This window comes from Fundulus heteroclitus, unplaced genomic scaffold (assembly GCF_011125445.2).
Source record: "Fundulus heteroclitus isolate FHET01 unplaced genomic scaffold, MU-UCD_Fhet_4.1 scaffold_45, whole genome shotgun sequence".
NCBI classification, from domain to species: domain Eukaryota; kingdom Metazoa; phylum Chordata; class Actinopteri; order Cyprinodontiformes; family Fundulidae; genus Fundulus; species Fundulus heteroclitus.
Window position 1 is genome coordinate 1,930,158 of NW_023396868.1, and position 12,295 is coordinate 1,942,452.

General features: G+C 44.9%; 1 protein-coding gene across 1 annotated transcript in view; it reads left to right on the forward strand.

Moving 5' to 3' along the window:
* Window positions 1-448: 448 nt before the first annotated feature.
* LOC105921710 (trafficking protein particle complex subunit 8) overlaps window positions 449-12,295 on the forward strand; it is a gene marked incomplete at its 3' end in the record, with an annotated part of 102,959 nt that continues 91,112 nt past the window's right edge. The window contains 1 exon segment of the mRNA XM_036131633.1: window positions 449-747. Within this exon segment, the coding sequence (XP_035987526.1) occupies window positions 591-747 (157 nt within the window).

The following is a 12,295-nucleotide window of genomic DNA, read 5'->3' on the forward strand; positions in this document are numbered from 1 at the left end:
AGGCATTTGTATAAGATACAAAATGCAGTTGAAGTTACACAATTAGGGGAATAAACAGGAGGCAGGAGATAATCATAAATAGAATAAGAACCAGTTGCAGTTTTTTAAATGGAACTCTTTTTAAGATGGGGAAACATCTTACTGTTTTTTGTACTTGGTGTGATAATGTAGAAACAAACAATGGAACATGTTTTTATTAGTTGTAGAAAATATGTAAATCAAATTTTAATCAAATTATTAAAAACAGAATTAGGTTTTAATGGGGAATTGAAATTTGAGAATGTGGTGGAAAAGTTAAATAGTATTGAGGGGAAGAAGAAGACTTTTCGTTTTTAAAAAAATACTGGGATCATGATGAGGATCTGAGGGAGATATATTAGGATCCAATAGATGGCAGTAATGCAACAATAATGGATGCAAGCTGCCGTTAAAATCTAAAGAAGAAGAAGTCACCTGACCACCCCAGGAAAGGAAGAGGGTTTATGATAACATGGCTGCCGCTTTCTAATTTTGACTAGTTATCAGAGCTAGCTTTTAATCAAACCACCGATTTAGTTTATAAAATAGGTTGGTTTTGATTATTGTACGAGATGGCTCAGTGTGTTTTGTCCGTACACGAGTTTATTCAGGATTCGTTTGTCCCCATGATAGCCGTCTTAAGTAGTGGCGAAGCGGAAAGAGTCACTAGGAAGAACAATCTGAATTTTGCCGAGCTGCTAAAGCCGTTCTGTCGACTGACATCTGAAGGTATGAAAAGCTATTCCGTCTGAAGTCCTCTTCTTGTCTGTTAAGGAAGTTGATTTGGGGAGACACTGTTTACAAAGCCTAACTGTGTGGCAGAACCGGTAGCTGTAAGCTAACACCGCATTAGCACACCTGATTAACGAAGCCTTAGTCAGAAATGCAGGAGAGGTCTGCGGTGTGCAGCTTTGTGCTGTAATGAAGCTGAACGTGATACTAAAGCAGATATTATGTGCGTTATAAAATGGAGCATGTAACAATAAAATAGATGGCCTACTACGCATTTGATTTAATAAGGTTCCAACTGAATGACGTGGTCAGCAAGCGCGTAATTTGGGTCAGTACCGCCCGTAGGGTGGCCATCTCCATGACACTAAAAGGGAGGACACTTTTCAAGACTAAGCCAAGCTAGGATAAAAGCTGAACATAATATCAAGCCTATAACATAGTAGGACTCTGTTTACTCAGCAAAGATGTGAAGGTCTTCTTATTGTGGCCTTTCCTGGCCGCTTCCTAAAGTTTCTTATTTGAGAGAAAGTCCTCTACATGTCTGTGCACTCCAGTGTGAAGTTAACACAAATTTGTAGCTCTGCCTTGACACTTTCCACACTGAGACGATTTCTCTCATTTCTCCGTGCTGAGGACATCATTGAAAAGACGCGCTGTGTATGTGCGTTTGCTGCATGGGATGGAGAAGCTGTAGGCACTGACTTTTCTTAGGTTCACCGTTGGGACATCAGCTTTGGAAAAGAGCTTCAGATATCGCTCTGCACCGTGGCAACCTTCCACCTCTGGGGAGCTGAGAGTAGCTTCCACCATGCCATGTTCCTCATACAGTCCATCCACGTCGATGTTTTTCAGTTTGCAGGCCTGGACTGCATCGCTGTACTCTTCATAGGACACAGCGGTTGTAAGTTAATTTGCTGTGACAGCTGTTCTCAGAGAAGTCATACCTCTCACTCAAATAGTTTGTTGCTCTTTCATAGAAGTGAATAAAATCAGCCTCACATTTTGTTGTCAAATCAGGGGTTAGTTGTTTAAGTCTGGTGTTTACAGCAAAGTCGAAAAAGTGGTCCTTCAGCCTCCTCTCAAGTTTCCCCTTAAGTTCAGTCATCACTTTAAAGACTGAGGTGATGCTGAATGATTTGGCCTCTAGTGCTTCAATACAGTCTGAGAACACCTGAGGAATGTGACTGAGGAACAGGAAATAATCTCAGACCCTTCAGTGCTGTCCTCTGCAAAGCACCTTTACTAAATCTTAGGACATTCTTCATCATCCAGGCTCTGAAAGTAGCTGGTCAGAGGCTTCCAACACTTGAGCATCCAGTCGATGGACGGTAACAGAGACAGCCACCTTGTGATGACGCACCGCAGCAGGTTGCTCTCATCCACTTCCACACACTCACAAAACTCTTTCAGCGGCGCTCTTCTCCAGGCTGAGATGCTAAAATGGCTGTACACTTTTAACACAACATTTTCAATGTCTAGATCCAAGCTGCCAGCCGCATATCTTGCTGTGTTGTGCAAAATATGCGTTAAACAGTTGGCAGCAAGCACGTCACTTTGAGCTGCTTTAAGCTTTTGATAAACACTGTTGTGTTTTCCATAGTTCACACTTGCGTTGTCTGCTGGATATGCTGACATTTTTTCTCACATCCAGACCAGACACCTGGAGTTTTGTCATTAGCTGATTTGTTAGAGCTTCCGATGTCTCATTACTGTCGCTGTAGAAATCGAGCAAAGTGTGCTGCACGCCTGCCTTAAAGTGGAATTATCTCAATACCATGGGAAAACACTTGATTGTACCTTTTTTTTGACGCATCAGTCGCCACTGAATAATGCAGATAATTTTCTTTTATGTAGTCCAAATGTGCCTGGATGGAGTAAGGTGCCAGAACATTTTCACACAAAGCTTTAGCTTTCTTTTTTTCACAGGTTAAGCTTACCTCTTTGGCTATTAATTAGTCGTCGTAGATTTCTCGGTCAACTTTTACTCTGCAGTCTACAATCCGGTATGACTGGTGATGCTTGACGGCGTGATACACTTTGCAAAGTTCTGCAGCAGATATTTTGTCATCCTGCGTAGATGTGGCTTCGTGGAAAAAAGTGAAGAGGTTCCCGCACTTCGATTGTTGCTCCTGTGCTTGTCTGTACTGCTTACATTCACGTCACATCCACACGGCATACAATATGCATGACAATCATCCTTCCTGCTTTTGGATATAAATCCATAGTCTTTGATCCATTCAGGATTAAATGTTGTCTTCCATTTAGACATTTTTGCGTTCTGCAGGTGCGCTTGGTTCCCCTGGTCTACCAGCTGCTGAGCTGATGTCAGCCACGTCCACATCGATTATTTTTTGATTATCGTTCAGTACCGTTGAACAATAAAATGTCTCGTATTTAACAATTTCATCCAATAATCTGCCACAATGGATTATGATGGAATACATTTTTTTATTTAAGTGTATATCATGTTTTGATTTGCACCTAAATATGCATACTTTTCACAAATGGGCATCCGTTTCAAAGCAATGGCGGGTGATGGACAGATTTTTTAAAAACCGGACTGTCCGTCTTAAAGCCGGACGTATGGCCATCCTAACCCACCGCCCCCCAAAAATCACATCATCACAAAAATACTAAGTTTCATGAGTAAGTTGTTGATATTCCATCTAAAAATAGCATGTTTAATCATCTGGTAAGGTAACCTGGACAACCTGTAGTTCATCCTCCTAGGTGCATTCAAATACTCACCTGTTATTGATATGTACACACACACACACACACACACACACACACACACACACACACACACACACACACACACACACACACACACACACACACACACCCAAGAACTGGAAAGATGGCAGTAAAACAGAACAAGTTCATGAAGAAGAAAACTCAATTTTAATCAAATTATTGCAAAGCTCTTGACATAATTATGATCAATTAGGATAAATCTTGCCAGTTTCCTGTTTTGAAATTGTGACTGTAGAGTTGGTTTGTTGCTTCATTGCTTCAGTATTCAACCACGCAGCATTGTGTTGCATGGAGCAGCTCTAAGGGGGAGCTTAGACTGACAGAACCCCATCCCTGGTCAAGCTTTACAACTTCACTGACCTTTTTAAGTTGCTATCAAACAGCCTTGTCATACTGTTAGCTTAGCATGTGGCATCGTTCAGCATTTGATTTTCCTGTCTGCCTGCCTGGAAAAGTTTCTCTGAACAACGCCTTTGTGTTTCTCTTGGCTACAGAGAGGGTCACATGTTTCCTTCTGACTGTTCTCCACATGTTAGGAGACTTTAAAATGCCAACAGCAGCTCTTTATTTGGTTCAGGTGTGTGGCTGCAGAGAGAAGATGGGAGTGTCTATGCGCTGCTTCCGGAAGAAGTGATACAATTTGGCCAGTTGTAAACGGGGTTAGTGAGGGAATCCCTGCCGAAATGGACCCCAGATGTCAGCCAACGAGCAGTTACACTGAATGAAAGTCAGAAAAGGTGCACAGTTACATTGCATCCCATTTGTCCTTGGTAGTTGGTATTCTCGACCTCCGGGTCGGAAAGTTTAACTGCAATGGTCCCTGAAGTTGGTTTTACGAGTGAGAAAGTTGGTACCCGACTTTGCCATTCATGATGGCTGCTACTCGCAGCAACATTGAGTAAAACTAGTGATGGTGAGTTGAGGCCTCAGGAGGCCTTCAACCAGCAAAGGGTACATTTCTCGAATCTTCATTTGCACATGAAACCACCTACTGGTCGAGTGCATAATCACTGTCAGCAATACAATCTGTGATGCTTGCCTGTAGTTTTATCCTTCAGGGCTCTTGGAAATAATCGCTAATATGTAATAACCATTAATTTCACTTATTATGTCTGTACCATACAATATTTTTTAACATATTCTGTGTGTAATTTTTCTAAGAAAAGGACAATCTCAAATGGCAGTCTGCATATTTTTTTCTGACACTTTAGTAAAATGGCATGGGCTTAAGCAGAAACAGTGAAAGTGCTAGTGGAACTTGAAAGAGGGCACTGGATATGCTTGTGCAATTTGGACAATGATGTGCAAAACGGAAGATTTTATCCAGAAATAAGATTTTTTTCAACAGTTTTTGGTTTTAATTGATTTTTTTTTTTTTTTTTTTACATCACTTCTTCGGCCTTTGAAAACACCTATTCACAGGGCACTGAAGGTTGTGGCGCTCACAAAAATGCAAGTATAAGTTTGTGTAAAATTGGGGTACGGTAGTTTTTGCCTCTCCCAATACTCCAGTGGATTTTCCATTCTGCTAATAATGGGCTCTGAAAGGTAGCACTAGACCTTCAACCATAGCATCTGCGGTTACATTTTGTGTTTTTCCTGCCTCCATTGCACACATGTCCAAACCATGCCACAGTTGGCTACCTAAAGGCCCGTTCACACTACACTTTTTTTAACCGAGCCGAGCCGAGACCAGTCTGAGCTTGGATCAGTTAATCAAGCCGAGAAGACCGTTTACACACCACACTATCCCGGTTCCTTGGTTGCTCCTCGCCTCCTAGTGACGATCTGCAGTACTACTGCTCTCTGGGATTGAAGGCGGGACTGAGCAAATCAAAATGGCGGCACCTGTAACATTCAGGATGTTATGGTTAGACAGAGTCGGCTTTTGGGACGTGGATAAGACAAACCAACGTCTAATAAGGATTTACAGATGCAGGAAACAACAGACACTGAGGTTCATCACACTACTAAGCAGAATCATCTCTGGAAATCGTGTGGCACGGTAAGGAAGCTAGTATTTTTATGAATGTCTGAAATTTGTCTAAATTGAGTGTGAATCGGGATGTGCAGCCAGACACGCCGGAAAACCCGCCAACAGTCATCTGACTGTAAGGGGATGACGCGGTCTGCTAATGCGCTCTTCGTTATCAGATAACCGGGATAAAAAAAAAAAACAGTCAAGACCTACTCAGGAACTGGTCTGCATTTAGCGCAGTGCGGTTATTTCTAGCTCGGTTCAGTTCAGTCTGCTTACTGTTTACACTCGAGTTATCTCGGTTACCGAGCTCGGACTGGTCTTGGCTCGGTTAAAAAAGGGTAGTGTAAACGGGGTAAATATAATGATGCAAGCTGCTGTCTTTGTACTAGTTCTAGTTTATGGAGGGTTTTCTGGGGGGCAGGGAGGGAAGGGAGCAGAAATTGTAAAGTTGAGAGGTGAGTGGACTGTGAACCAGTTTGCCAAAAGTGTGAAGGAAGAACTTGATGCTACAGAGATGAAAAGGCCCGTTTAACACTACCCTTTTTTAACTGAGCCGAAGCCAGTCCGAGCTCGGTAACCGAGATAACTCTGGAGTGTAAATGGAATGCAAACTGAACTGAACCAAGCCAGACATAACCGGACCACACTAAATGCAGACCAGTTCCTGAGTAGGTCTGGGACTGTTTTTTTCTATCCTGGTTATTTGATGACGAAGAGCGCATGAGCAGACCGCGTCATCCCCTTGCAGTCAGATGACTGTCAGCGTTTTTTCCGGCGTGTCTGGCTCCACGTCCCGATTCACACTCCGTCCGTCCGTCTTCTTCCGCTTATCCGGGGTCGGGTCGCGGGGGTAGCAGCTTCAGTAGGGAGGCCCAGACGTCCCTCTCCCCAGCCACTTGGGTCAGCTCCTCAGGAGGAATCCCAAGGCGTTCCCAGGCCAGCCGGGAGACATAGTCCCTCCAGCGTGTCCTAGGTCTTCCCCTGGGTCTCCTCCCGGTGGGACGTGCCCGGAACACCTCACCAGGGAGGCGTCCAGGAAGGCATCCTGACCAGATGCCTGAGCCACCTCAACTGGCTCCTCTCGACGTGGAGGAGCAGCGGCTCTACTCTGAGTCCTCCCCGGATGACTGAGCTCCTCACCCTATCTCTAAGGGAGAGCCCAGACACACTACGGAGAAAACTCATTTCAGCCGCTTGTATCCGGGATCTCGTTCCTTCGGTCACGACCCAAAGCTCGTGACCATAGATGAGGGTAGGAACGTAGATCGTCCGGTAAATCGAGAGCTTCGCCTTTTGGCTCAGCTCTCTCTTCACCACAACGGATCGGTACAGCGCCCGCTTCACAGCAGACGCTGCACCAATCCGCCTGTCGATCTCCCACTCCATCTTCCCCTCATTCGTGAACAAGACCCCAAGATACTTGAACTCCTCCACTAGTGGCAGCACATCCTCCCCAACCCGGAGAAGGCACTCTACCCTTTTCCGGTTCAAGACCATGGTCTCAGATTTGGAGGCACTGATTTTCATCCCGGCTGCTTCGCACTCGGCTGCGAACTGCTCCAGTGAGAGCTGTAGATCACGCCCTGATGAAGCCAATAGGACCACGTCATCCGCGAATAGCAGAGACGCAATCCTAAGGCCACCAAAACGGATCCCCTCAACACCTTGGCTGGGCCTAGAAATTCTGTCCATAAAAGTTATGAACAGAATCGGTGACAAAGGGCGGAGTCCAACTCTCACCGGAAAGGAGTCCGACTTACTGCCGGCAATGCGGACCAGACTCTGACACCGGTCGTACAGAGACCTGACAGCCCTTATTAAAGGGTCCGGTACTCCATACTCCCGGAGTACCCCCCACAGGATCCCCCGGGGGACACGGTCGAATGCCTTCTCCAGATCCACAAAGCACATGTAGACTGGTTTTGCAAACTCCCATGCCCCCTCAAGAATCCTGCTGAGGGTATAGAGCTGGTCCAGTGTTCCACGGCCAGGACGAAAACCACACTGCTCTTCCTGAATCCGAGATTCAACTATCCGACGGACCCTCCTTTCCAGAACCCCTGAATAGACCTTACCAGGAAGGCTTAAGAGTGTGATTCCTCTGTAGTTAGAACACACCCTCCGGTCCCCCTTTTTAAATAGGGGGACCACCACCCTAGTCTGCCAATCCAGGGCAACTGCCCCCGATGTCCACGCAATGTTGCAGAGCCGCGTTAACCAACACAGCCCCACAACATCCAGAGCCTTAAGGTAGTCAGGGCGAATCTCATCCACCCCCGGGGCCTTGCCACCGAGGAGCTTTTTAACAACCTCGGCAACCTCAGCACCAGAGATGGGAGAACCCAACCCAGAGTCCTCAGGCTCTGCTTCCTCAATAGAAGACGTGTTGGTGGGATTAAGGAGGTCTTCGAAGTATTCCGCACGACGTCCCGAGTCGAGGTCAGCAGCACACCACCCCCACTGTAAACAGTGTTGGTACTGCACTGCTTCCCCCCCCCCCCCCCCCCCCCCCCCCCCCCCCCGAGATGCCGGATAGTGGACCAGAATCGCTTCGAAGCCGTACGGAAGTCTTTCTCCATGGCCTCTCCGAACTCTTCCCACGCCCGAGTTTTTGCCTCGCCGATCAGCCGAGCCGCCTGCCGCTTCGACTGCCGGTACACATCAGCTGCTTCCGGAGTCCCACAGGCCAAAAAAGCCCGGTAGGACTCCTTCTTCAGCTTGATGGCTTCACACTCCATTCAGACAAATTTCAAACATTCATAAAAATACTAGCTTCCTTACCGTGCCACACGGTTTCCAGAGATGATTTTGCTTAGCAGTGTGATGAACCTCAGCGTCTGTTGTTGTTTCCTGCCTCTGTAAATCCTTATTAGACGTTCGTTTGTCTTATCCACGTCCCAAAAGCTGACTTTCTCAAGTAAATTCACCAATGGTTGCCTTCTTCCCCTGACTCTCCGCAAACACCGAAATATCACAATAATACTCAAGCATAACTTCCTGAATGTTACGGGCGCCGCCATTTTCATTTGCTTTGTCCCGCCTTCAATCCCAGAGAGCAGTAGTACCGCAAATCGTCACTAGGAGGCGAGGAGCAACCAAGGAACCGAGATAGCGTGATGTGTAAATGGTCATCAGAACGAGGCTCGGCTTGGTTAACTGATCCAAGCTCGGACTGGTCTCGGCTCGGATCAGTTTAACAAGGGTAGTGGAAATGGGGCTAAAGTGTAGTGTAAACTGGCCTTAAGAGAAAACAGCAGAGCATGTTAGCAAGTGTTCTAATAGAAATAACTGATCTCAAAATGAAAAATAATAGATTTGCTCCAGTGATATAATTAAAGGTGGAAGCCTGCGAGGTGTCACACTCTGAGGTCAGTCTCTTAATTGCTTTGGTGGCTTTAATTTGACTGAAAAAAAACTTACTTTTGTCCCATTTAGGCTACCCCTTTTTAACCATACCGAGACCAGTCCGAGCTCGATAACCGAGATAACTATCAAGTGTAAATGGAATGCAAACTGAACTGAACCAAGCCAGACACAACCGTACCGCACTAAATGCAGCCCAGTTCCAGGGGTGGGTTCGTTTGTCTTATCCACTTCCCAAAAGCCGACTCTGTCAAGAAAATTCTGACTCTCTGCAAACAACGACGAATCACAATTATAACTGCCTGAATGTTACGGGCACCGCCATTTTGATTTGCTTGGTCCCACCTTCAGTCCCAGAGAGCAGTAGTACCGTAGATCGTCACTAGGAGGTGAGGAGGAGCTGAGGAACCGAGATAGCGTGATGTGTAAACGGTCGTCAGAACCAAGCTTGGCTTGGTTAACTGATCCGAGCTCGGACCGAGCTCGGCATGGATCGGTTTAACAAGGGGAGTGGAAATGGGGCTTTTGAATCTAGGGTCGATGAGGGTAGTTTGGCATTGAATGATCATGGAAAGTGTGTGCAGTGCAAGGAAGGGATTCATATGGAAGGAGTCTGGCAGCTGCTGTCATGCTTCGAGTACTGTCTGTCCAAAGCGTTGTTGCCTTTCTGTCTATGTGTCATTCTTGCACGACAGCCTGGATGTTCATGCAAAGGAATCCAGACACCAGCTGATATCAATGAAGTGAGCCCTGGACACCAAAATAGTTTTCATTACTAGCAGAAGTCCAATGATCACATGTGTGAGGGATATATGGCGCATTCTCCAACAGGCTTTGCTTGGCTGCTTGCTGGTTTTTGTACGTCTCGTTTCTAGACATTACGGTTTGCTTTGCAGGCAAATAACTGGAGTCCTCCGACACCTCCCGAATGACGTCCCTCAGTCCAGAATCTTCAACAATATTTTCAGGGCAACAATTTTTGGCAACCCAAAAAGTGATAGCCTTCGTTATTTTGTTGTTGGTTTGGAAAGTGGCCCACCTTTTGCTCCAAACTGCTGCAAAGTTCTTTGTTGTCCTCCCTCCAGTGTTGCAGCCACATCAGGGTGCTTCGCCTTCAGGTGATATGTAAGCGATGAACTGCTCCGGTGGTAATTAAATTCGCCTTTGCAAAGCACACAAACCACCTTGGTTTTGTCAAAAGCCCCATCTGGGCAAATCAAACTTTTATTTTGAGGGATTTCTTCATGTCCCGTAGTTTGGATTTTCTTTGTTTAACGGAAACAGGACTGAATACCGGCGGGTCAACCTTTCTTAAAGAACTGTAACCACTGGATAGCAGCTTTAAATGCCTACAGATTTGCCTTCAATACTTCACCGGCTTTGAACATTGCTCATTTGAACTCTGTTGCTCTCATGTTGTCTTCTATGTCGTCATTTATCGGCCATCCAAGTACAATAAGGATTCTATAAGTGACCTCTCTGAATTTTTGGCTGAAATCCTGCCATCGAGCATGTCTGCTTGATGGCATGACATGTTTCACTGACCACAAACTGAAAAATCAGAGCATGTCGCTCAGAGTTTTTTTTTTGCGTCATAGTTCTCTGATATGTTCTAACCTGATGACGTTGACCGTGTTATAGTCCCGCCTTTGAAATGGGGCTCTACCAGCTCCTTACTAGACTGATACGCCATGTATACGAGGTAAGTCAGTCTGGCTGGCCAGGCTACCAATCAACTAAATTTATTGTGACAAATGACTAAATTTCCCACACCTTCTGCTCTGAGTCACATATAAAGCAGTTCGATGGCAAGACTTCCTCCCGCGGAGCAGATTCCTGGGTGACTGCGGTTGTAACAAAAAAGAGTTTTGTGTGCTTGGTAGGGATGCAACAACGAACCGATAAAATTGATACATATCGACAATTAAAAGCGCTGGCAACGAAATTTAGTTATTGATTCATTGTGTTGTGCCATTAATGCGTCACTCGCCATGTTGCGGAGCCGTTTACCTCATGCAGGCAGTCGTCAATATTAGCTGGAGTCATTGATGAGGGTGAAGAGAGCTAAACAGCAGGGTAAGTCCTTACTATATCTAAAGTTTGTTCATTTTCAAAGTGAGGAAATGTGAACAGCGCTTGGCTCTGGGTTTATGAGCAGAGTCCTGCGCAGCTGAAGTCAAGCTTCAGGGACCGCCTGAACATCAGTCTGGTAGCTTATCTAATGCAGCTGTTAGCTGGTTAATGACTGGAGCTCGTTTACATGCTTAACTTTCCCGGATGTGGTTAAAATTGGTTCGAATTAAAAGAAAAGTATTCCGAATGCACTGTTTATATGGGCTGAAAATCAACTAATCACACAAAGCTTTATGCAAAATAGAAACTCTCTGACTTTAATAGAGATGTTGAATTTCCATAAAACTACAGAAGTTTTGTACTTTTTTTTTCACAAATCAAAATAGAAACTCAGAATACATCAATAAAATAAATAAAAAAATGTGATGGAGTGTGACAGAAACCCCATAGGGCTTAAACCAAAGGTCACACCCCTAAAACAACAAAACATCAGGCAGCTCACATTATGAAAGTCCTTTCATTCGAGAGAGAAAACAGAAAAGACATGTACAGTAACATTATTTTTATATTTTAGCTTTCAGATTTCAGGGATTCAGGGATACTTCTTCATGCGGGGGAAAAAAAAACAAGCCCAGAGTTGCGTTAATTCTGGTGCGGGTCCACGCAACGGATCAGCACCAGGTTCTGAGAGTGGTGGAGAACTCCTGCTGTTAAGAGAGCGGGAGGAAATTATGATCCTCCCAAAATGTTCTGTGCTGCACAGCGCTGCAGCCCCATCCTCCACATGCAGGCGCTGGAAATTCACAAATTAATCGGAGTGTTTAGATGGGCGCTGATCGGATTATGGATCATAAAGCAATACAATTTCATTCTGGTGGTAATAATTTGTTTAAGTTTTAATTTGCTGACAAAGTCTGAGTGAAGGTACTGTATGGGAGCGAGAAGCAGATAAAACCAAATAAAAGGTATTTGGAAGAAAAATATGGCAGGAAAAATATGTAGAAGGACAAATGTAGCATGTAGTATTTACATAAAATGCAGCTTGTGCTGAAACAGTCTATGAAATGGGTTGGTGGTTTATCTGATTCAGAAGTGCTTTTTTTACACTAGTTGCATTGTTATGCCCAATTATTTCCCCAGATGCACAAATTCAATGGTGAGGTTCAACCAAACTGCATTGACACCACAGTTTTACAGCATCACTTTTGTGTTAAATCGCTGTTCATATAGACAACATTGACTATTAAATGATTGACTAACAATCTAGTCAACATAAACTTCTTTAAGATAAGATAAGATAGTCTTTATTGATCTCACAATGGAGAAATTCACTCGTCACATCGGCTCATACAAGAAGGTGCAGAGTAGGGA